Genomic DNA, 26,785 nt, shown 5'->3' on the forward strand with positions numbered 1-26,785 from the left:
CTGAATAGAGGCTGCTGTTTTAACTCTGATTTTATGTGTGGTTTTGTTTTGACTCCTGAGGTTTGGTTTCCCTTGGACAGTGTCCAGAGATTACAAGGCCTGCTTCTCCTCAGCTCTCCTGCGAGGCCGACGTTAAGGGCCCTGCAAAGCTCTGTGATTGGATTTCATTCCTGATCTGGTTGTTTTGCGTTGTAAACAGGACATTAAATACAGGGTAGATGGTGCGCTAATGAGTCTTTGTGTCAGTGTATGTATGTGGAGGGGGGGGGGGTGTTTGTGTGGTTTTCAGGCTTTATCCTCTGCATCATCCATTGCGGTGTCGCACACCCTGTTAAGAAGAGGAACTAAAACTTGTGTAGTACGCTGATGATGTACAGTTCACACACAAACACAGAATGCACAACTAAAAAATGCATCAGTATGGTTTTCTCAGTGTGGGCTGCATGGTGTCTTGCAATACTTCCTCCCAGAGCTTGGAAAAAATAATCCCTCTTGTTCCCCCAAACAAAAATAACCATTTTAATTACTATGGTTGCGCTATGGTGCAGCCACAGCGTGGCTGGCAGGACCCGGCTGAGGTGGCACCGGCCACTGGGGATGGGGACGAACTCTGGGCCGGCCTCCTGGGAAATTACAGGGTGGTGTGGAGGAGGGGGGGTTGGGGGAGCTGAAGCTTGCCTCCACTCCTTGCTTTCAGCCCAGAGAGCTACTGTTTGCAGCGAGCTAGCTGCTCTCTGTTTCATCTTCGCCCTCTGGAGATAATTGGACATGTACTTCATGTTTTTTTGTTTCAAAGTTAAGTTTCATTTTTTCAGTCAGAATATCTGTGTATCTGCCCAGCATGCAGAAAAAATACATTTTAGTTTATCTTTTTAAAATAACAACATTCTTACCATCAAGTGGACTCCATTTTCATTTCCATTGTTTCATACATTCTTATGATGCTGTTCCCTCTCGAACTTCTTCAGCCAGCTCTTGTCTCCCTTTTCTCTTTTTCCACCTCCCTCTCTCCACCCAGCAATCCCTCCCCTCTCTCCCTCTCCTCTCTCAGTATGTGCTCTGATTACCTCTCCAAACTGGCAATAAGTTGATTGCTTTACAGAGATGATGTAAGCCTCTGCCCTAGGGTACATCAGGTTGGATTTCTCCCGCTTTATCTTGTAAAGCCTAAATTAACAGCTGGTTTGGTTGGAGTTCTCCTGGATCTGACTAAAGGATTAGGCTTGGTTCTCATGCGAGTCAATCCGGTTTGATTTATTGCAGGTCTATCAAAAAAGATCAATGGGAGTCCTTTTGAAAGTAAATCCTTAATCGCTCTTTGCACTTACGTGTCATCATTGTGAATTTTTTTTCCTCCCGTCTATCTCTTGCTCTCTCCTTTCTCCATTTCTCACTCCCTAATTCTTATTCTTTCCTTACACCACTGCCTTGTCTGTTGTTTTTTTTTTTCAACACCCCACCAACCCAATGCGTGGTAGCGATCTGACTGTCTGTCGATGGTAGCATGGTGAATCGCCGGATAGATTTTTCTCTGTTCTCATTAGGTATCCATCAGGGCAAGGCAGCCCTAAGCACGGTTTTAGCATCCTCTGGTTGGGATCACAACCGAAATGAGACCCTGCTACTGCTGCTCTGTTTCGTCTTCACCCAAACTTCACCTAAATCATGCCCCATCTTTTTTCTACATTAGGCCTGTCACTCACCTCTGGCTCTAGGTAACAAGGACGTTGATGAATTCATATGTTGTCATAGCTTTGGACTATCTATTCAGTATTAGCCTAAAAAAATCCAGTATCGGTTCCTTTGTTGACCATCTTCATTCCCTCCAGGCATAGATGCATGCTAACACATGAAAAACATGCGCTAAACCGATTCCAATAACATAATCCTAACTTTCAGTCATCTCAAATATTGCAATAGTGAATGCTTATTTTCTTGCACATTCAAGTGCACATGCTTCCCTGTCGACAAAATGATATAACACTCAAACAACACCCTGCTGCATATTTTCTTCCAGACATTCGTAATGTGACCTGGCAGCTGTTGAGAAATGGGGAAAGGGTGTGGGGGTTATATTATACTAAGGTTTATATTCTTCCACCTACTCCAGCTTTCACTCATTATGTTATCTTCAGCACCCCCTCCACACCTTGTTTTCCCCTACTCGCTCCTCCATTTCTCAAGGCCGTGACTTTAAGGAATCTGTAACTTGAAAAATACAACCAGTAGCACGGACCATAGGGCTAGATGGACGGACAAACATCACTGATGATATGCCATGACATGTAGGCTACACGTCCTGTAGGTGTTTCCTCTTAACTTTTTCCAAACAGCATCCATATTTCTCTTGAGGATTTCCTGAATACTCTTGAGTCAATTTCTCCTATATGTTGAGATATCACATGTTTGTAGGGAGGTGAAAAGGGCTCCAGGCCGATCAATGTCAAATTCAGGTGTGTCCTCCTGGCATGCTCGGTGAGCTGGATGGCTGGCAGACTTTGGGTAGGAGATGTGGGAGGGGCCATTGAGGGGTGGAGGTTGGGTATATGTGTGAGGGGTGGGGGAGATCGACGGGATACGTGGGAAGGAAGGGCTTGCTGTCAGCCAGCTGGACCTCTTAATCCTACAGCCTTGGGGAAAGTGTGTGTGTGTGTGTGTGTGTGTGTGTGTGTGTGTGTGTGTGTGTGTGTGTGTGTGTGTGTGTGTGTGCGTGTGTGTGTGTGTGTGTGTGTGTGTGTGTCTGTGTGTTTGTCTCGTAGAGATTTGTCAAGTTTAGCACACCTCTGCTTCCCTCTTTGGCCCAGCTGAGCCCACAGTGTGAGTGTGAGTGTGTGTGTGTGTATTGTGTGTGAGTGTTTGTGCTCTAGTGAGAGACAACCAGGATTTCATGTGCACTGTGTTTACTGTAGTCCTCGCTTTTAACGGCACACTGTATATTTATGTCGAGACGATACAGGCTCTCACCCCCTTGATGTTGGAGAGGCGCTGGGGGTTGGTTCGAGGTGGAAGTGTGTGTGTGTGTGTGTGTGTGTGTGTGTGTGTGTGTGTGTGTGTGTGTGTGTGTGGGGGTTGCTTGTGTAGGGCTGTCCCGTGTTGCTTGTTGAGGGCTGGGGAGGAAGGGGTGATGAGGGGGAAGTTGTGAGGGCAACAAACACTCCCAGAACCCCCTCTCCGCCCCATCCCATCCACTGCCTTCATGTCCAGCCCTCTCTGAGTATCAAACGTCTAGTCTCTAAAACTCGTGTGTGTGCACTTTTTCCTGTTTGACGTCATACTGCAACTAACTGGCTGATTGCGTCATCCCCTTGTCATTCATTAGACACAAAACATACTATTTAGCCACATTCCATGCAAGGAATTATTTCTGCTCCAGAGCACCCTCTCTGTCTCTCTCGGTCTCTCTCTCTCTCTCTCTCTCTCTCTCTACGCCACTCTCTCTCTTTTGGCGTAGACTTTTGCATATATCACAGGCTGGCAGGCTAAGAGCTTGGGACTTCCCCACGCCACACTCCAAGCCTTTGATCCTTTGCTTTGGAGGTAACATCAAAAGGAGAGGCATAGAAAGGCAGCTACTACTGTGAAGTTCAATGTTCAACTTGATGGCTTGGCTGAGGGCTTTTTTTCCTCTCTCCTCCCCGCCCCCCTCTCCCCTCCCTCACCTCCCTCCCTCCTCCTGCTGCTCCCTCGATCCCTTCGCTGCATCCCTCAACTGACAAAAACACACAGTTTGTAGCCAAGGTTGTTTTTTTGTTTTTTTGTGCCTCTGACCTCACCTCCACAGAACCTATCTGGCACAAAACAAGACCTCCTCCCCATAAAAACTCAGATATACAGATGGTGTACACAAAGATTCAGTCGTTTCTTTTTGATGGTGTGGTAAAAGGTGCAGTTCCAGCGCCCGGCCCTTCCCTTACTCTCTGTTTCTTCCACTCTCTGTGTGAATAGCATGCTGCATCCTACATTGCAGCTGGTTGCATCAATGCCAAGCCAGGCCCATTGTAGCAGCGGTGGTGGATAGGTTAGCAGGGAGAAAAGGGCATAATGTTCCCTGCACGCCCCCTCTGTGTATGGATCCATCCTTACTCTCTACGTCACTTCTTCTGAATGTGAGAAAAAGAGTCAGAAAATGCTCAGAGGAGAAAAAAGACCTCTCTGCTTTTCCCAGCTGCTTTGCTTGTTGTGTTGACACGAGGCACAGAAAGCTTGCAATAATTCGTTCACAGGAAAACAAATGATTTTCATAATGAAGGCCTCAACTGAGTTTCTTATGCAAACTCTAAATTAAGGCAGTATGAGATGAAATAATGCATTTCAGGTCAAAGCCAGGTTTTTCTGTGGTGTAGTCAACTGTATTTAAATGACACAGACTTGATAAGGCGATCCAGAAAGCTGAGGTGCTCCACTAAATGCTTTTTCGTTTTTTATGAGCTTCCCTCTCTGACTGTGCCAATTAGCAAAGGCGTGTGGCCTGCTTTTCTTCTCCTCTTTTTCCTGCTCCAACACTCTTTCTAGATAGACGCTCTCTATCATGCTCCCGCACACAGACACCGCCGTACACACACCAAGCACACGTTTGGTGTATCATTAGCTTAGTGTGCGGGGAGGCGTGCGAGCCTTGGCTCTCCCCTGCCTTATCTCCATGTCAATCACAGCGTGTGTGTGAACATCAGTTGTAATGATCTCCATCCAGCCTGTCGGTGCGTGTTAGCGCCTGGCTTCCCTCGCCCCCGGAGCAAGCCGTTCCCTAGCTAATAGATGCAAAATTAAGCTGATCAATAGATGGCCTCAGCTCATTATTGACATGTTATCGCGGCGTGGGATTTTTGTGCGTGGGTTTAATACAGTGCTAGCTCGAGATGCAAGGCAAGAGGAAAACAAAAAGTTAGCCGTTTTTACCCAAATGGCCCACTTTGTTTCAACCCTGCTATAATATTACATTAAGCTAATTTATTGTTACTCAATCTTATGCATGTAACATTCTATATGCTAAAGCCATTTTCTATTTATAATACTTTGCCTATTGAAAGAATAATCATCTGCTCAGTGGTAGGAAATGAGATGGAGACTTTGTAAAACGGCATATTAAAGATTCATCAATAATTGGCATGTGTGCTGCTGTTTGTGTTGCGGGGAAGGAGGGTGGGTGGCTCTTATGGACGGCTCACCACGTGATTTGAGCTAAGTGGTAATTAACCATGAGAGGTGTGTGTGTGTGTTTTTGCCTGTGTATGCATGAAGATGCTGCTGTGTGTCAGAAAAGGTGGGGATGCAGAGGGTAAGATGGGGGCTGCATCGCTGACAAAGTTGATTTGGAGGTGAGCGTTGAGGGCATGTGGTCAGGTTATGGAGGGACGGGTGGCTACACAGCCGCCTCCCCTGACCCTCCTCGGGTGTTATTGTCATGGAAGCATCTCGCATTTTAATGAGCTCCAATAACTAAACCCTTATTACTTATTTATTCATGAAGTTACCGTGGCAAAGCAGCAGTACCCCACTGTGTGAGTGTGCATGTAATTGCATGTGTGGGATTTTTTTTTCTCCTTCTTTCGTGCATGGTGTCATAGTAAATACCATGTTGCATAACAACAATGATAAGGTAGGTTAAAGCTAAATGAACCTAAAATAGATGGCTCAAAGCTGACTAATTAGCATAGATGGTTGTATTATGAATCCATAACCTGAAATCATATTTTGGGATTTGAGTGAAAACCCTTTAAAATCCCGTGCTTTAGGTATGCTGAGGGAGTAGGCCTCATGAATATGGAGGCTGAACTGCTTCAAGGTTCATGTGCAGGTGTGAAAGAGACACAAAACAGACTGAATGTTTGTTGGTTTCGTATAATGCTTTTTTTTGTGAAGATTAATTGGCTGTTGGTATATGTGTGTGTGACGCCTTCAACATAATGCTTTCTGATTGATGAATATGCGTAGGTGGAATTGTGTGATAGCGTATAGTGTTTTCACAATATCGGAAGTCTTTGTGAAGCCTGAGTGAGAGTGTACACATTCTCTCCCTCTGAGGCATGTTTCATAGCTTCCTTATATCCAGTCTACCGTTTAACTAATTCATAGTGAACTCTCGCAGAACAAAACCAGACACCCAACATCAAGGGCAGCGTTCAGCTCTCCTCCAGCACAATACCAAATACAGCATTCTCCAGCAGAACGTGGGCGCTGCAATCAGCTTACTTTTTCTCCCTCAGCAGAGCTCAGCTGCTGTTCACCTTTTTAACTCTCCCCTCCACGCCCCGAACCCTGCTTCCTGCAAACAAAGGTAAGCATGTAGTGTGCGCATGAGTTGCCCAACCTCTTCTCCTCCTACCCCCTGGCCTGACCTTGCGTAAGGGGCTCAGACACACCTAGTCGTGCTGACGTGCCTGTTCACCTCAATGTAGCCTCTAACTAGGTCAGTGTTTACGAGACTCCAACCAGGAAGGTCCAGGACCTGATCTTTGGCCTGCCAATCCATCAGCCTACTTCCACTGAGCTGTGGGTCCTCTACTGACTGCTATTAATAAAAGAAAATGTCAGAATGCGCACAAATAACAATTACCCACACTGAGCTAATAGTTCCTGCAGATGTTTACATGGATCTCAGTAATCCGACAAGTTGATGCATGGAGGGAGCTGTAGTAGCCTACATTTCAATATGGAAAAAAAAGTCAACTGGATTTTCTGTTTTTAACCTTTTCACCGCTCATCCAAAATGTGTATTAGTTCTCAAATTGATAATTGACAAAATGTCCTCAGGATAAAACCAGTAAATGCAGTTTTACATCTAGACATCCTTTTACACGCATGACTGAAAATCTTCATAGGATGAAATGTAGAGGGACTTGTTTATGATGTTGATGATTTGATTAAGCACCTTTAATACAAACATTAAGTTGTGGTTTTAGTAACATAAAATATGTTTTAGTATTGCGCACAAAAAAAACCCTTCATCTATGCTGCCCTTATTTTTGAACTGTGCATTTTGCATCCAGTTATTTTTTTAGCCTTTACTAACCAGACTAGGGAGTCTGATAACCCACTTTGTTAAAGTAAACAGTGATTACTTAATAGGAGTAAGTAAGACAAGTTGATTAAGCTGCATTTATGACCATTGCTCTTATAAGAGCTTCCAGCCTCATAATACTGTATACAAACCACTCAGTTTGTCACCTTGGTGGTCATGGAAGCCAATGAAAGCACGCCAAGGCCCGAGTTATATTTGTGTCTGAGTAAAGGAAAAGAAAAAAAGAAGAGTCACTCAGATAGAAGAGTAGCTCTGTGAAGCAGCAGAACCACCTTAAAGCAGAGGCATTCTGCAGCAGAGCTTGATGCTAAAGGTGCCAGAGCGCCTGTTCATTAGCGGGGCTGACGGAAGACCAGCCAGCTACTGCTGGCCTTCACCCTCCCTGCCACAATATTTATAGAGCCGCCAAGAAATGCTCCTAATGACACAGGGAGAGGGACAGTGGGAATGGGGGGAGGACGTGCAAAAGTCAGAAAAGGAACGCTGTTTACTTTCTGAGGCTTGTTGAGAAGTTAGTGTGTTTTGGGCAGAGAACTTGAACTGAGAACTCCGTGCATCCGGGTGTGTGTAATCTTTGCTATAATCTATCATCATCTAATCAATTTAATTAAAGGTAGTGAACTACATTTGTGGACAATTGTGTCTCCTTGTGATTGTTGCAGACATATTTGTCGGCTACGTGTTGCGCAATCCTTTGAAACTTTCCGGTCAATCAGCTGGTGTTTAAACAGCACATTTGCCCACACTTGCTAAGTAAACAGTGTCAGAGCAAAGCCATACTTATCTCATGAACCGGTGTTTAAGAGAGCGAAACTAACTTCCAGAACAGGCCAGATAAAAGTCAAGTGTTATGGAAATAAGTCTAAAGAAAGGCCACTGAACAGATCAATTAAAAACTAAGCAATTCTCCCCTTTTTTTTCTCAAAGACTGCAATACTTTCTGAGATATTATGAACAATAGTAGTTTCTACAGCCAAATTTTAAGTAATATCTGAGTTGGGTGGAGAGGAAGGAGAGGTAATTTGCTCATTCTCCATGTGGAAAATATGCTTTTATTCAAGTGTTGTGTTGAGTTTTTCTGCAAGACAGAGAGAGAAGGGGAGTTTAAGGTGGAGGTGGAGATTGTTGGCAAAGGGAGTAGGGGTAGAGAAGGTGAGGAGGGGAGGTTTTGGATCAGGTCGGTGGCCCCAGTGCTGTCAGGGCCAGTGGGACCCCCAAGCGGTTCTGGCTTTGGAGTAAATATGGGCCCAGCGGACCCCTTCCTGCCCCAAACCCCAGGCCTTCCCACATTCCACTTTTATTTTCCTGGTTGCAAAATGCCTCTGGCTATTAGAGCAGGTGGGGTGTGTTTTTTTGTCTTTATTATTTACTCATAAAATGTGCATTAGTAGAACTAAAGCAGCCATGATAGGCACAATTGTGTCTAACTTTCTCCCAGTTTTGTCAAGGTATTAATCTTTTTACAGTAAACCCATTCCTCCAAAACCAGGTACACCGAATCAGACACAACAATGTATCATATAGCTGAGTAGACTGGTGATTTCTTTTATAACCAGGGAGATTGGTCTGTGTTGCATTAAGGTTCTTCGTCCCTCAATTACAGAAAATTACTGTCCCTCTCTCAACAAATTAGGTGTTTGTATAAGCACGTGCATGCTTCTTCTCTGGCACCTGTGAGTGAGGACAAAGACTGCCGGCAATATCCGCAACAGATCAAGACAATATGCTCAGCTCTTGTTTTTAACGGGATAAAATTGTAGTCAAACTAGATAGACTAATCTTTTAAGCTCGGTGCAGTTTACTTGCAGAGCTATGAATGGGCTCCTCTTACTAGCCTTGATCATTTCAGACTTAAATTAAGCTCTTTAGAGTAGCAGTCCGATTGGTGTAATCTGCAAGCTGTCAATTCCATCTCTGAGCGCTCTCCCAGAGGAGCTGCCGGGCCTGTCGACCAGAGTATGTTCAAATGTGGGTGAGCATTGTTGCTCAGGTGTGAATGAGCGAGTAAGCATGTACAGTAAGTCAGGGTTTCACTGTGAATGTATATGTGTTATCTGTAAATCTGCCTATGACGCCCATGTAGAGCTATGTCATGTCTGTCATATGAGGCGGCCACAGATGGGTCGAAGATCTGCTGGACTCTCTATAGCAACACCTGGTATCCATATGCTGACTCTAAACCCAAGCTGCTATATGCCTGTCTGTCTCTGCCCCTCTGTCTCCCCTCCTTTCTCACATTGCTCATATGGCTGGGATGCTAGATGGAGCCCCAGTGGTCCTCATCATCTGTCCCTCGGTTCCCTGCTGGAAAGTGGACCAGTGTTTGGGAGCCACATTGGCACATAAGGATCTCTGTTTGCTTGATTGGTCTGAAGCTCTCTGCTCTTAATCCAAAACAAAACGAACAAGCCCTGCGGTGGCTGCTGCTCTAGCCGCCAGGCTGCATTTGATAAACACATCAGATGGGGGCTTTATGAAAAAAGGAGCTGGTTGTTGACCAGAAAGGGGAGGATCAATCCTGCTCTTTTGTTGTCTGTCATTCTCACTTAAAAATGTATGAGTAATACTTCTCCCCCCCTCCTTCTTTGTCAATAGCAAGTATTGACGTTTAGTTAATGTTTGATAGGATGTGGAAACGATGGGTTATATTTGGGAGGATCAGAGTCTAGCACTGGTACCAGGTTTAGGCCAAATTGCTTCTGTGCCAGCTTGTTGAATTAGTAACAACAGTGGTGAGAGCCGGTGTGCAGACATGTGAGGATGATGTTTGAGCGCTCAGGATGCCCCTCCAATTGTCTTGCGCTTACTTCCCCCCTGCCACGAGCTGTGACACCGGGACCAGGGCCTCAGCTTGTTTTCAATGCGATGACAGTCAGTGTGGATCTGGGTTAACACTCTGTAGCTCATAACATGCCAGACCTTGGTGCAGCAGCAGTAACTCACATATGGGTGAGTAGTCCAGCATGCAAATAGAAAGCACCTGCTCAGATATGGTATAGTAAAACAAATATATCTGAAACAAGTAGCAGTTTAATTGAACAACAGAGCATATTGTACGGCTACTTTTTTTTTCAATACTGTAAAATATCAGGATCCTTAAAAATTAATGCCTTTTAATTAAACCGAAAAAGACATGTGTCTCAGCATAGTGTTTCCATTTCAGCTCAGTGTGAGGATTTTGATTTTATTTAAGGTTGCGCTGTTTCTAGTCGTGAGTGGATTTCTACCGAAGCTTTGGAACCTAAAAATGGTATTGAGGAAAGCCGTAGTATTTTGCCAATACCGTTTGTGAAAAATGCCATACTGTATTGGTTCTGGTCTTCTCAATGTAACGGTATATTTCAGTGTTGGACGGTTGGTCAGAGAGGACAAGCTATTTGAAGACATCACCACTTTGGCTCTGATAGGCCCGTTTTCTGACTGATTTTATAGACTACACGGCTAATTGAAAATAGAACATACAAAATAATCAATAAGGAAAATAAGCATTATTCTGGAAGCAACTCCCCCTCCACCAACTCCCACCCCCCTCCACCAACCCCTTTCTTGTGCTTGGGAAAGCAGTAGAGGACAAGAAAATCGGAACAGTGAGAGTGAGTTCATCCCTGTGTAAGGATTTAGAGGACTCCCTTGTCTTTCACTTCATCAGAGACAATTGAGTCATTCAGCTCCCATTGTGGGGCTGGCCAGGCGAGTAGGGGCGCAGGGTAGGGGAAGAGAAAGGGGGGAGGCTGAAAGGGAGAGGGGCGAAGGAAAAGCCGTCTGCTGCACAACCTGGAGCTGCAACACAGCCACTGGGTGGCTCTTGCAGGGTGGGGGTCTATCAAGGGGGGCGTGCTAGTGTTTGTGTGCGTGGGTGGGGGGCAGGAAGAGAGACAGAGGAGAGGAGAGAGTTATCCTGGAACTCCGGAGCAATTTGTCACATTGGAATGGCTCTTGAGTTACCCGAGGGGCCCCGTCATAGCGGGAGAGTTTTCAGGTCGCAGAGTGGGAAACAGGGAGGGGCTTGGAACAGCAGAGAGGGGTCAGAGATCATGGCCTACTCAAGACCAGGCGGTGCGTCGGTTAGCAGGGCAGGCGGACGGGTGGAGGAAGAGGACTGAGGCCAAGAAGGGGGTGGTCGGAAAGCCCGGTGCTTGCCAGGGCTCCGTTTTCCTTGGCATGCTTGTAAAACCTGCAGGAGAGATTAGTGTGTGAGAACATTTGCAATAGCAGAGCTGAAGTGGAGCCACTTGTCAGGGCATGCGCTGCGGCACCCTCCCTCTCTGTGTAGTCTTTCAGTGTCTCTCTACCACACTCAGGGGTGTCACCGTCACGCTCCTTACCCACCTACTCAGATTGTCCTCTCGCTCGTCTCCTTCTCCAGCTGCAGCTGTGTTTGAATATTTGCATGTGTGAGCATGTGTGCACACCCAATGGCAGGACTTTCCCATGCTGGATTCCCAATTTACCCCCTCTTTTCTCCTGCACTGCCCTGTCTTCTAGCCCCCCTGGCACCAATGGACACTGTCTTGAATTACCTCATAGATGACAGCAGCCCCGTCACTCTCTTCCTCCTCTTTTACTGTTACAACACCACCCCCCTCTTCTCCTCCTCTCTCCCCTTCATGGCAATTAATACCCAGTGTGGGGGGTCCATAAAAAAGACCTCTACTCTGGAGTTTTTACAACCTTTCCTTTTTCCACACTCAGAACATACAAACAAGCATAAACAAACCCAGTTTTTTTTAGCAATAAAAACCATCTTGGGGTTATAAATGAGTGGTAGTGGTGGAGAAAGACCAGGCAGCAAACTGTTTTTTCCCTTGCATGGGCTGTAACCGAGGACATGGAGTCAATAACTCCCTCCAGCGTCTACCACTGGCAGGCACCCCACAGTGAACTCTTCGCTAATTACCACTGATTTAGACACAGTCTCAGGAAGGGTCGCGACACACTCACTCTCTGACCAGCTCTGACACACACACACACACACACACACACACACACACACACACACACACACACACACACACACACACACACACACACACACACACACACACACACACACACACACAGCCTCAGACATGCATACAAACTAGCCGTCATCACAAAGAAAATGGATCTAATGTACCTGCATCACTATACAACTGCCAAACTAAATGATGATTGAAGACTGAAGTTCTAATTTATAAAACTGAAATACCTAAACTTTTTGTCACCAAGTGCCAAAATGTGATCCTGGGCTCTGGGCCAATAATGATGGTGAGATAATTATAAAATGTAACAGGATTGCATGAACCTTTTTAAGGTCTTATGTCATCATTGCAAAGAAGCACATGATCTCAATCCCTCTATATAATTGAATAGAATTCTGATAGCATCTTTAAGTGGAGCAACAAACTCCAAACATGTGGATATCAGACGTTGAAAATGCACTCCAGAGTTAAGATTTCTTGATCATGTTGAAGGTTTATGTGCAAATGGCATCATAGGCCCAGATCCAAGTCCAAGCTGACCTGTCAGACTGTCAGGGGGTATTTGTTGTGTAATAGAGCAACTCATATGAATATCCATTTAAATAAATTTAAATAAAAAAAAAAAAACACACAGACTCTGCCGTTGTGTTACCAAGTGAAGTATCTGTGGCACCAAGCTTACAAAATAGGCCTGTTACACCCGTTTGTATTAATTAGCCAGTAACACCGATTGTTCCTGTTCTTGCATTTGGTGTCTTGAGACATATGGGTTTTTATTGTGAGCCAAAACAGCTGCTGTGACCGCTTTCCCTCAAAATAGGTGGCCGTGACATTGGTAAACAGTGTCTAGACCACATACTATAGCAAGGTCAACACTTGGCTGTCGATGGCCGACAAATCTACAGAGAATTTGCTGTATGGCCAATATGTAAAGATACAAGGTAGACCATTTTAGGTAATACCGTCAATGCAGCACATGTCATCAAATTAAAAGGGCTCCACCCATTTTATAACAGACAGATGTTTCTCATGACCCTTGTTTCGGCTTATCTGTGTGTGTGTTTGTGTGTTTGTGTGTGAGAGAAAGAGAGAGAGAGAGAGAGAGAGAGAGACTTCTGATAGAGGCCAAGTAAATCATTTATGGGAGCAGTCAGGAGGTTTAGCCCCAGAGGAGCGTGGTAAGACGCCACGCTTTAACCTCTTTATGGGTTCCAGTAAAAGTCTTAACAACAGTCACATTTATGACATTAGGTCATCTTAAAGCCAGGAGGTGTGTACAGTACTACCTTTAACGTCTGCCCTCCCCAAACTCCAAATTAGTGACTTAATGAAACGCAAAGTCACCTGTCAGCAACTACACTTTTTGTTTTTAAAAATTCTGCTCACCGAGAAGGATCCTGGCTACTAAAAGAAGAGTTTTGTTCTGTATATTTCTTAAAATGTGTAATTTGATTTTCACATCTACTGTGTGCACTCCTGCTGGACTCTCACATACATGCTTGAGGCCATCCTCACCCCCATCCACCAGCCGCTTTAAGATCTTTATTTGCTTTTCCATTTTTTTGAGTTTCCACACCCATACACCCATGTAAGAAATGTTGTCTCCCTTTTGTCTTATTTTTAATTTGTTCTTTTTGCTTTCTGCATTGTTAACATGTTTTGTTTGTTTCTTTCCATTCTGTTTCCTTTCTACCATTCAGTACCTACAGATGAAATGGCCCCTGCTAGATGTTCAACAAGGAGGTCTTCAAAGTAGACAAGCACTTAAAGATGCCAGGTCCCCGTCACCGGCACACATCGTTGTAAGTAACACTCCGCCTGGTACTTTTCTTCTTTCACCAGCTCTTCTTCCCTTATTCATGACAAAAAAGACAAACAAACCCTGCTTCTCTTCTCTTATCCATCCTGAAAACTTCTTCAGTGTTAAAGCCCTCCCCTTCCCCCCTGAATGGATGTTTTGACTGAAAAAAATGCATATTTGTTTGCATTTACCCCTTCTCACAGTCCCCAACACACCCAGTCAGTTTTATGTAAACTTGTAAACTCATGTAAATTTTGACAACGAAAGTTCTGTGGAAAGTATAGCTTTCATCTGTTAGTAAATGATCAGGAGGCGAATGGCACTGGGGGCTGCCACTGTGGCAGGTGCAGCAGTTGTTCTTTGGACAGCCACGCCGCCTGTAATCCTAGAGGAAATGATTGCTCCCAGCCCAGCCTTGTACTGAGCTGGAAGATTATGAAAAAACTGGTCTAATGTTGACAAATTTTTCATGAGAATGAGCTAATGCTGGGCTGCTAACATATTGTCTTTAAGGGAAGTGTGGGCGTTCCTTCAACACTGATTACCCTGTCCATGGAGTTGGAGGAGTAGTCTGGCAGGAGAGTTGGCTGGACAGCTATAGGGGCATACGCAGTACATACACGTAACAGATCATCCACCCCAGGCATGTCAATATCTAAGAGGCAAGCAGCTCTACAATGAACAGTTGAACGTGAACTTAGTAGATAGCTAAAGGCATGAAGTTTTCAGAAGGTCAGCGGAAAGGTTGAACATTGGGAGGTGTGCGTATGTGGTCACAGGGTTAGCGAGCCAGGAAAATCAATGAGAGTGGGGATTGAGCAGAATTAGTGAGGTTATCATCATCATGAATGCCCCGGGCCATTATTGGCACAGTTGTTACTTTTGTTTTGGAGTCGTGCATCTTCTACATATCGTTATGAAAATTTGAAAAGAGCATAACGATTTTAGATAGAGAAGCCTTCCAAGTTTGTGTGCTCATGAATAGAATATCTCCTGTGGTAACCGTTCAGCGCTGGAGCTAATAATACATGGCAGACCCTTTTTTGTTTATGCCCTCTGTGCAACAACACAGTTAGTTGTCGTTATGGCTCTGGAGCTCACAGGAGGAAGCGATGATTTTTTATCACACAAATTGCACTGTCAAGACAGAGTGTCCCTCTGAGTCATATTTGACATTTGATCAGTTCAGTCACTTTTATGGTCCGTGATAAATACCATCTTGAACAGTTACTCGAAAGTTGGCAAGCCAAGGCCTCCTTGGTATTTTGCCCATTTAAGTTAAGCACGTCTTAAAATAGCAGGAGCTGACAAGGCTGTTTATTTGAAACAGAATCCTTGTCAAAAGTTGTGTTTAAGACAAAGAGCTAGCAATGACAGCATTATTCTGAACAAAACAAGCTCAGCTAAGGCCCTCCTTATCTTTCCCTGCAATGCTAGTGTTATTTTTATACCAAAGAGTTCAGGGGCCTCTTCATACTCTGTTATTTTAGGAGACGCTGAGAAAAGAGTCCCAACTCCTATGAAGTCATTAAACTGGTCGTAGGCAGCAAAAGCTGCAGGTAAATACTTGAGGTTTTATCCTGCTATGAGTCATATGGCTGTAAATACTTACCACCTCACATCCACCTAAACTCCTTCTGTACTATTCCCCTTTAAAGGAAGTTTGAGAACAAGTAAAGTGTAATGTTTGCAGCTCAACTTTTCAGAATGCATTAGTGATGCCATTTTATATACATTTCTGTTGTAATATTTTTTTTCTAAATGTAGATTCCTTAATGACTAATTGGGTGCTCCATTGATCTAAAATCTAAAATTATAACATAACACGTTTGGCTTTTTTTTGTTGGCAAAATTAATTCAGGCATCTATTTTCCCCAATGTACACAGAAGGTGGTAATACAAACAGTCAGACATGCAACACTAACACTAGGCTTGGAACAAAGAGGCAACACCACAACAGAAACTGGCTGTAGGGCGAAAAACAAACTTGAAACAACGAAGATGGACAACCAGTCAGATGGAAAACATAAGCTTGCACATTGCTGGAATATAAATCCATTCACAACAACACAATGGAGTGACTGTAACTATTGAGTTACATGAAAATACAAAACAAAAATGCGTAATAAGTGACTGATTAGCGAGATTTAAAAACGAACATATCGACACACATGTTCCTTGGGCCGAGGTATAACCGATTCAATTTGGTCCTGATTGGGATCTGAGGTTTCTGCCCTTAGATGGCAATATAGCCACAACTAAAATTAAGTTAAGAGACTAGAGCTGCAAAGATTAAACAATAATCGATTAGTTGTCAGCTATTAAATTAATTGCCAACTATTTTGATCATTGATTAATCGGTTTAAGTAATTTTTCATAAAAAAATAAATAAGAAAATCTCTGATTGCAACTTCTTAAATGTGAATATTTTTTTTTCTTCACTCCTCTATGATAGTAAACTGTATATCTTTGAGTTGTGCACAACATCTTGGACTTTGGAAAACACTGATCGACATTTTTCACAATTTTGTGGCAATGTATAGACCAAACAACTAATCGATTAATCAAGAAAATAATGGACAGATTAATTGACAATGAAAATAATCGTTAGTTGCTGCCCTATACTGTAAGAGACTGCGGGGTCAATTACAGTTGGATTTGATGATAAATAACTCACTATCTGAAATTTTAATGAACCTTCTGGTTTCTTTCTTTCTTTGGGCTTTAGTTTGAAGCAGAAAAACAGAAGCAAAAGCAGAACGGGCCAGTGGGAGCACTATTAAACTGATGTCATGATTAGTACTGACACTGATCAATATGAGAGAATACATTGTAATATTTGTGGTCATATTGCCCAGCCCTAGTGTGATCTGTTTGATAGAGTACACAGGCTGGTAAGATCAGAGGCATTGCAGCATTGCTGCGTATAGGCACACATCTCGTTGTTAGCACCACTGATATATTGAATGTGAAATGCAGCTTGTATAGTTGCCGCTCCTGCCATCCTGCTCCAGCATCCACCTCTGACTGAGAAGGAAGTGTGATTGAATGTTTCCCTGGTTTGCATCATACCGTCTGTTGTACGTATAGAAAAGACAGATAACTGTGGACAGCATTGTGCTTGCCAATGATAACCCCACACGGACTTCCGCGGGTGTCACTCAATCAATCAAGCTTTTCGTTTTTCTTTTTTTTACCAGAACATGTAGCCCTGCATGTTCCAGAATGTGATCCCCTTTTCAAAAAAATCGGTAACAGTAGTTTCTTTTTGTTTACTAATGCATAGAAACACTCAGGCACCTTGGTATCTCCCTGGCTTTAGCGCTAGCAGGCTGCATAAGCAGTGATAAGAAGCCGTCGATTGGCCTGCAAGATAACAGCAATCTGAAGCCTAAGTGACCCCGAGACCGTTGAAACAACAACAGAGAGACAGTGAGAGATAGAGGGTAAGATCACGATGGCTGTAGATAAAGCCTGTTGGAAAGTTGTGGCTGAGGAGAAGGATGGAAGAGAGATCGACAGGGACGGAGATGCAGACAGACGGTCTCATTTCTGGCTGGAAGGCTCAGTCGAGGTGAATCAGCCGAGAAAAGAGGAAGTGACCTCACGCAGGCTGGTCTTTCTGGCGGTATGCCCCTGTTTACCATGCTCTCGAAGGGGGTCACGCAGGACCCTTTGAAGTGCTTGACCACCCCGCAGGCAGCCTCAAAACCTGCCGCTGCTGAACTTTTAGGCCATTGGCTGAAAGTTATTCAATATTTATCCACCGATTGATGTGTATTTTTTGAGGGAGAGACTCCCAAGAAACATTTGTATGCCTCACACAGCTCCTGAGGGAAAGATCATAAACAGTCCTTGCTTTTGCAACGTGCCTTTTATTGTGATGTTTTAATTTGACATTGTGGACTTGAAGAGACTTTTCGGATACTTAGCAGGAAGTAGCTTAAAGCTGGTGGCTGAATTTAGAAAGTGATGTGTGTGTGTGTGTGTGTGTGTGTGTTTGTTTTCTTTTACCATTTTTACACTTAGACAGTGATTATTGCGTTAGCCCAGTAACACAACATAACGTACCATACCAGATTGTTTTGCAAGTCCATTACTTAAAGTGTGCGTGTGCTGATAGCATCAACAAAAGTGCAGTTAAGGACTCAGGAGGTGTCCAAGCTGAAGTTGGTAATGTCATGACATTATTTGGCTCAAAGGTATTAACCCAACTAATCTCAGTCATGCTATCAAACATTTTCTAGAATATAGATAAAGAAACAGCACCTCTAGAATGAGATATATAAAAGCATTTAAAACACTCTATTCTACACTATTGAATCACGTTTCTGAACTTTCACAATTCTGTGAATTGGGGCAGAAACATGCAAATGTTAAGGGCATACACACTCAAACTACTTTCCTGACATTCACGTGCATACACACATACACACACGCACACACACAGCCTTAGAGTCTAGAGCCTAGCCCTGGTCAAACAATGTCTCTATTGTTTTGTGGGCTTTCACTGGCAGCAGGGGACGGCTGGAGTGTTAACCATTTCCCAACTGCGCCTCCCTGTGTGTTATTGTGCGTGTGTGTGTGTGTGTGTGTGTGTGTGTCAGAGGTAGTGAAGCATGGGCACAGGGATGAAGAGAGAGGGGGCACTTGCTCCAAGTGTATGGTAATTAGTGTGGAGGAAGTGATGGAATCTGGCCATTTTTATGGCCTGCAAGACCTCCCACCTGAGCCTTTACAACTACTGAACATGCTTATTTCATTCCCATTCAGTCTTGTTTCTCTAACAAATGTGTACTGGAAGGAGGCTGTGTGAAAAGAGCTGGGGTGTTTTTGATATTATTAAACAAAATAACACCGAGCATTCAGAAAAGACACGCCACAATGACTCTTTGGATACCAACAATGGGCCAAAGGACTAGCTGGGCATGCGACTGCTACTCTAGGTTCGTGTTAGAAAAGACAGAGCCAGGATCACATTCACCTTCCTTGACCGCGTCTCTGTCCATTTTTAGAGGAATGGGGATAAAGGGGGCTTCCTGTGGTCTGAATGGGCCATGCACCTGGGCTAGGCAGACAATTGCCCAGAACTCTGGGATGCCTGGCCTCCTCAGCTGTTAATGAGCGACCCTGTGGTCAGCAGGCACCACCCACACACTGTCTATAGGCTTTACCTAGAAGGCTTTTTCTATCCTGACTTATACCAACCTTAAACTGCACTTTCCCTCTGCATTTTAAGCCTTTTTCCAAATAACCTCTCCCCCGCTTTTGTCTTCTTTCTCTGTATGCATCCATCCACCCTTAACCTTTGCTGCAACAGAAAGCTCATATCTCACACATGTAGTTATTGTTGTGGTTGCTTTTGGCATGTAGGATTATTTTAATTTTAATATTTAATATTTAATATTATATTAACATTCCCATGAATAATTTCTGAATTGATTTTCAGAAATATATATATATATATATAGTTGGGCGATATCTTTTGGACACACAATCCAGATCTCAGATAGAGACCATTGTGCCTGTCAGCTGTCTCTCACTGTCTTCTACAAACAAGACAGTAGTTCAAGGGGTCACACTTACATCATTGGCTCGGGCCAAAAATGCGAGGCCGTCGAGACGTAGCGTCAGGCCCGGGAGCTGTGACAATGAAAATGAGAGCACCTCAGTCATTGTATCTGTCCGGCAGTCTGGACGGCCGCTTGTTCCCACAGACAATCCACTCAGTGTTGGCTTAGTCAGCAACAAAACCACAACACTGACTGAAGAGTCTTCTCCTTACTTTATGGACTTAACAGTACACCTAAACATTTTAAAGTAAAGGTACCTGATAAATTGCCATGAGGGCCCTTTGGATTAAATAATGATGCTAGTGGTAAAGGGCAACTGACCAGAATCTAAAATTGAAAACATTTATTTATGTATTGAATGTGCGAAGAACATTAAGGAGCCTCTCCATTCAATTTTACTGTAAGAAATGTGAACAGCAGCTTTTTGTATTGTCTCTGTGTGTTTCTGTGTGGGTGTGAATAGTTCTAGGACCATTGTCGTCTATTTTCCCTGCTCTGGTATTTGACCGTCGAATAACCCTTGTGAACTTAAGCTACCCCAGGGAATGTGTGATACTATGTTGGACGTGCACATTTAAAAGGATAATACATATTTGTGCGTGTGTGTGTGTGTGTGTGTGTGTGTGTGTGTGTGTGTCACCAATAACCACAGTGTTCACTGTCTAGCTGTTATGAAAAGTTATCTAGCTGGCCCCGGGGTCAAGCACAAGCACAAGTACAAATAGAACTCAGTGATCTTGCTGCACAGAAAGCGACTTGCACAGTAGCTTTTAGTTATTGGAGCCCCTCAGTAAACTAAAGGCCCTGTTGCTTTTCTCTGCATGTTCTGAGACTTCCAGTCGCATGTCATTTCTTCCTCATGAAATCAATAACTCCCTTTCTCTATTTTCTTTCTTTTCCTTCCCTGTCCTTTCCTATCGTCTCCTGACATATCTCTGAGACATGTGAGATCTGATTTTTTGCTCTTAGGAGCAGTAGGTACAAATCTGCCAGGTAAATCTCTGAATGCCTCCTCCTCTTAAGAAACTTATATCGGAACAGCTAGTAAAACTAGGCAGTTCACAACTTCAGTTTTAGTGTACACAGTGAAGTGATAAAAATAGTAGACATGACTGCTCTGGGGAACCGTAGTCAGCACACTTTCTCAGTGTCATTTACTTTATAAACGCACTTTTAACAGCTTTAACATCAAGAAAAACATGACCCCGGCACTCAGTTGATATTATTTACTCCTCCGTGCCAGATCATGATATTTAAAGCTTGAGAAAAACTGTGCCAAAACGTTGGTAACAGTGGATCCCCAGACCAGCTGACTGCTCTTAAGGCCTGTGAAGCTGTGGATGCTGAGCAGATACAATGTTCTACCAAAGTGAAATATTGTTTTAACAACCAGCCAGCCAGTTCCAACAGCCATGTAACCAGTGCAGAGCCAGTGTTCTCCTATTCTATCTGTGTAAGATTAGTAATAATGGGGCAGAACATGCACCCAGGAGAAAGCTGAGCCAGCAGAGACGAGGCAGTTGTTTAAATAACTAAAAAGCCGGGGGATGCATTATTTCCAGGGAGAACACGTTTCTTTTGCATAAAACCTGGTCAGCTAGGATGGTGTGTGGGTGTGTGTGTGTGTGTGTGTGTGTGTGTGTGTGTGTGTGTGTGTCTGTCTGTCTGTCTGTGTGTGTGTCTCTGTGTGTGTGTCTCTGTGTGTGTGTCTCTGTCTGTCTTGTCTGTGTGTGTGTGTGTGTGTGTGTGTGTGTGTGTGTGTGTGTGTGTGTGTGTGTGTGTGTGAGAGAAAGAGAGGGAGCAAACAAGAGATGGAGAGCTGATATAATTGTGTGACTTGGGAACATCCATCTTTGCCTTTCAGGGGCCCTTCTGCTGGGAATTCCCCGGACAGTCAGATCTGAGCCTTCACCAATTTCATTTGGTGAGAGACCTTTGAATTCCAAAAATATCTTGTTGGATTTTTTGGCTGATTCCACACGCAAATTAACAACTGATAATTGATGATTTTTAAAACAAAAATAATGAATGAATAACCTCAATTCTGGTGATGATGATAATAATAATCATGCTGTGTTGTGCTTTGTGCTATAATTCAGTGCTGCTTCTTTGTTGCTGGTGTGCTTTTTAATGTCTGAAATGTCAATCCAGGTGATGGGATATCTGTGGGGGAGGGATATTTTAGATGGTACATGCCTCATACATTTAAAGTGCTTACTTAAAGAAATATTTTGTCAATTTAAAACCAGCTCTGTGTCATCTTTTTGTGGGCAGTGTGTTTAAATATTGTGTTTAGCTTCTCTCTGTCGCGCCAGCAAGGAGAGCAGCAGAGGTCTGCCGAGTTCCGCCAGATGACGCAAAACGGGTCACAGAGGTTCGCCGAGATCGGCGTTACGGAGAGAAGCCAAACACCATTCATCTAAATACACTGTCCACATAAAGATGACACAGAGATGGTTTTAAATTGGCAAAGTATCCCTTTCATCACTAAGCAGAGACGACTTTCAAGCTTCACGGGGTAGTCAAGGTGTTTTCTTGTTCAGCTTTGTTTGGCTTTTAACTCATTTCTGTGTGTTAAGGATTCTGTTTGCCTTCTTTATTTTTCTTATTACTAACCGATCTCAGATTCTGGATCGTCCTTTTAGCTTTGGGGTTCATTGTGGATGTATTTGATATTGAATTAGCCTACAATTCACGAGCAACAAAAGGCAGTCTTTCTGTTTGTATTTCTTTGAGATGCTGTTTTGTGGATGTAAACACACACTGTTCACATCCGCTGGTTGAAGATGTGTCGTAACACTGCATGTCTTCTAATTTAAAATAGCTCTGATTCCTCTGTCATTTTTCTGCAACTCTAAAAAAAAACAAAAAAAAATCCCTGGAATACAAGCTGTAATTGAAAAAAAGTGGAACGTAAAGGTAAAGTTAGTCTTGATTTGACTGCAGAGCTGACATGCTGAGGACATCAATAAGCCTTGTTTTGGTTTGCTTCAGTTAGGCTGTGTGAAGCTGGATAGACGCTGACATTATGAAGCCCAAAGGATAACTAATTAATCCCCTCTGAGGCGACCATGGCTCTGTGGATTGCCTACTTGAATTGTTTGACTAATCAATTGCTTGTTGATTTTGCTAACTCTGTAGGGCCTTTGTTGCCAGTAAATAACACAATTCTAAAAAAGAAAGAAAGAAAGAAGGTAAATCATTTTATTGTGCAAAGAGCTGTTAATATGATTGTGCAGTCTACTAGGATTTAAAAAAAATAAAAAAATAAATAAAACATTCACCTCACCATGTCAACTTGCTGCCTACCTCCCCTTCCCTCACTTATACAAGCTCCTTTGCTAGAACTTGTTTGACAAGGTCTGGCAGGATCACTGTTGGGTGTGCCTGTCTTTCTGCGTGTGTTTGTGTCTTACAAACACACCTTTGTCTACACCAGTGCATATGTAGTATCACCGCGTCTAAGGTGTGACTTGAGTTTTAGATGACAGGACGTCAGCTATGTCAGATCAGGTTATAACTTTCATGTGCATACAACAGCATGGACTCATTTAACCCACACACCTGAACTCAGAAGGCTTTTAGACAGATGTGGTAACCATGGGTTGGTCATAGTTAATGTGCACAAAGAACTAGGATCAAGGTTCAAAAATGTTATTGATAAATAATCTAATTTATGATGAACCACTCCTAACAGACCGACAGTCGCGTGGACTCAGCTTTGACAAATTTCCCCACATAGCATGATTCCCGGGCTGCTTTCTGCGGCCAGCCTCGTGAGCAACGACAGACTCAGCAGCTCCCTACGCTACTGTATTAACACTGGAGGCCGTTTCACAGGGAAACTTGTTTTGACAGAACTCCAGGTGTCTCATTGTTAGGGCTGGCATGGTTCAACAGATTTACCAATTAGCCCTGGGCTGAGGGCACAGGAAGGGTGGGAGTGGAGAAAAGGGGAGGGAAGAAATGAAACTGGGGGAGGAGGAGGGAGAATGGATGAGGCGGATTTGGCCACAGTGATGGAATGAAGTTTTGAGTGAGAGGTGCTGGTAGGGGAAGGTGTGGAGGGAGGGGACGGGGAGTTGTGACCATACGGAGGCAGGCTGGAGTAAGACGATCCGTGACCTCGTTTTTCACCCCCTAGCAGCAGTGTGGAAGGGGGGGAGGGGGGGGGGGGAGAAAAAAAAAAAAAAGAGGGGGGGGGAAAAAAAAAAAAAAGGGGGGCCGCACAGAAAAATATTTTTTTTTATTTTTAAATAAAATAAAAAAAAAAAAAAAAAAAAAACCCCTACCTGATATTTTTGGTGCTGTTCCTCTCAATTTAGGTACAAACTGAATTAACCATATTTTAGGTAATGATTCTGACATTCTGTTGTTAAGCATTGCTAACACACACCCGTCTGCAGGAGCGCTGGTTTGTTTTTGCTGCAAGTCCCCCTTGGCTTGCTGTTCTCACTCTGGTATGAGGCCGAATTGTGTGGGATTAAACACAATGTTATTACTCTCACTAACCCTCTTTGTTATTCCTCAGAAATGTCTGCTCCTTTTTCCAGGAAGTTTGGAAGTGAACTTTTGAGAACAGAGTGAAGTGAATATCCCATGGGTGGCTTGCAGAGATTCTTTTTGCTCTTGAGTGTTATGACACTGACACATGCACTGTAGGTACATAAGTACCATGATAATGTCGCCCTTTGTTTAGTAAAAAAAAAAGGGGCCTGAAAAATGTATAACTAGTGAGGGTTTGTTTGCAATATTGTGCTTCATTCAAACTGACAGCCTTTCCGAAGTTAAAAAAAGTTTCACTCTTTAGAGGATCACGCTTTTTAGTCTGTGTATGTATATTTGAGCCGACCAATCACAACAAATGAAAGTCAGGCTTTCTCTATATGTAGGAGATTTAGTTTACTACAACCAGACTAAATCTGTGGTAGCAGAGGCGGAGTAGGGGGGGTGTAGCTGTTTGTCTGATCTTATAGTCTGTTTTGGCTTTTAAGTTTCTAATAGTTAAAGTCACTTTTAGTAGTTTCCTGGATAGCTCTTGTGCATTGACATGCCATAATAAGGCCTTTAAGAATAAACAGTGTTGATGTGATCTATATAAATGGTCCAAACACTTCTAATTTTCCTATTATCATTGAGCAGGACTAAATTTAGTAGCACCGGGAATACTTTTTAAATTAATATTTAGGCTTTGACACTTGAAGCCTAAATATGTATACCCTTTTCCAGTGCTGATACTTATTTCTTGTTGGCTACCAGGGCAGTGCTAAGTTAAGACATTATCATTTAAGAATTCAACCATTCATAAGAGCCACGTGTACTTAAAAAGCAATCAATCAATAATCAGAAAAGCAATGAAACTACAAAAGGTGTTTCAGAGATGCACCAAACAAGCTATTGCTGCGTCTTTTTGTCATAAGCTCCAGATCACTACGCGGTCTCCTGAATCCCTCTGGTTTTATAATGACTTGGCGTTGAGCGATCCCACAATTGCTATGGCGACTGTCTGTTGTATACATATGTACGAGCAGCTTGTGATTGAGAGTGATAGAGACAGCTTTTTGGACAGGGAGAGAAGATGGGGACTAGAGTGGGGAAAGATAGGGGAGAATATGAAACCCTGCCAAATTCCCCAAAGAACAATTTACAGTTATGGATGAATACACTGTCACAGTCAAATTTGAACTCTGTGGATATGTGTGTGTGTGTGTTGAAGACAGTGGAATGCTGAGTGATTCCAGAGAGCACTTAAGCCGCCTTGAATTCAGTTTTCTGTTCCCACCCATGTTATAACAGGAGAGGGGCTTTTCTTTGGAGTTTACAAGGGTAAACACTGGGTATCTGCTTTCTGAGTCATTTAGCATCATCCTCTGTCACCTTCCTCATATATTCTAAACATTGTTTTCAGGTTTGTCGGGCCAGCCTGAATGAGACTAACCCCCCAATTTATTTGATTTTGTTCCTCTTGGCAGTTCCACTGAAGACCTATCTGAACTTTTCTTGGATTTGTTTGGCTCCGGTTTTGATGTGCGTGTTGTTATTTTTTTCTTCTCCGTCTTCCAAGTGTGTGTTGTTGACGGTGTCTGAGTGCCAGGCCCTGCTTTTGTCTCGGCCCAGGGAAGGAATTTGATGTGAGACTTATTTTCCTACCGAGTCAGTTTCTTTGAGCATTTTCCCCCCGCTCCTGTTTTTTTTTCCGTTTTTGTTTTGTTTTTTCTAATAGTCCTGGAAGTTTGGGACACTTCTATGAGGCAGGTGACGCTGTGATTTGCCTGCTCTCGCATACCTGTGCAGGTGTGCACATGCTTTCATATTTATTTATCCAGCTTTTCCAAAAGAATTTACTCTAATTGAGTGGCCTGTTAAAATGTCACTGAAATCAGTCATGTGATAGCAGGAGGGAAGTGTGATGGGGTGAAAAGGAGACCTGGATTCCATGAGATTAGGGAGGATCATCATACTAGACGTTTTGGATGAAGGGAGAGATGGCTCAATCCTGACGGTATATGGGGTATTTTTCATGGGAGAGAATTCTAAACTAATGTGTCAGACCACTTTTTCTCATCAGCGAGATGTGCTATAGCATTGGCCAGACATCGCCTGTAAAAGATGCAGAGAATTGCATGCTGGGAAAAGAATAAACAAGCCTGTCACCAAAGTTGGGAAGAATCCTTAGTGCAGCGCCACTGTCAAAAAGCAGCTTCCATTTCATACATTATTAACATTACCTAAACGCATTATTTGTGTATTTATTCATTCATTTGTCTTGTTAACATCCTCCTGGAGTAAGATAAACAGCGCGGCCAGACTGGCTGTGTGACAGTTGTGTGTGAGATTTGAATAAAAAGCTCAGCAGCGTGATTGGAGCGAGACAGGAGCGGATTCTATGGACGCCAGACTTCCTCTCCTGGCTCATTAAGGGACAGTAAGGCGATGATGTCGAATCCGCGCACACTTTACCGGCCTGCCTTTTTCTTTGAACAGCATCGCCCTCTTATCTGCAACATGCTCTGTTCCTCCATAACAAGACGCTCCCACTCCCGTGCACACACATGCTCTGTCTGTCTCTCTTTCTCGCGCACACACATTCTGCCTACATACACACTCTCCATACTTTAGTATTAGTTTGTGTAGACAGAAAACTCTTAAGTATGTGGCTTGTCCACAGAATTTTGGCAGCTTTTGTTGTATTTTCTCCTACGCTATCGAAAAAGCTTGGTACTTGTTTTTTTGTTCTTTTTTTTTTGCACAGACATCACAAATGGATATTTTAATTGGAACTTTTGGCACTGTCTCCATCTTGTGTTGGAATGGCAGACAAGTGAGTGGCTGGCGAGGCAGGGGCCGGGCTGATTGGTGTGTAGCGAGGCGTGCCTAAATCAACTGGCAGCATGAATAGCTCGCTTGATTCTCACTGGCATTCACTGGAATC

General features: G+C 43.5%; 1 protein-coding gene across 22 annotated transcripts in view; it reads left to right on the top strand.

The window, feature by feature from the left end:
- tcf7l2 (transcription factor 7 like 2) overlaps positions 1–26,785 on the top strand; it is an 88,676-nt gene that overhangs the window by 16,409 nt on the left and 45,482 nt on the right. For 15 of the 22 annotated variants that reach the window (XM_039788145.1, XM_039788157.1, XM_039788161.1 and 12 more), the window contains exons 4-5: positions 13,680–13,781; positions 21,218–21,277. In XM_039788145.1, coding sequence (XP_039644079.1) covers positions 13,680–13,781; positions 21,218–21,277 — 162 coding nt within the window. The remainder of the gene's footprint in view (positions 1–13,679; positions 13,782–21,217; positions 21,278–26,785) is intronic. The other 7 variants (XM_039788163.1, XM_039788153.1, XM_039788156.1 and 4 more) reach the window with 1 other exon arrangement.

This window comes from Perca fluviatilis, chromosome 21 (assembly GCF_010015445.1).
Source record: "Perca fluviatilis chromosome 21, GENO_Pfluv_1.0, whole genome shotgun sequence".
Taxonomy (NCBI): domain Eukaryota; kingdom Metazoa; phylum Chordata; class Actinopteri; order Perciformes; family Percidae; genus Perca; species Perca fluviatilis.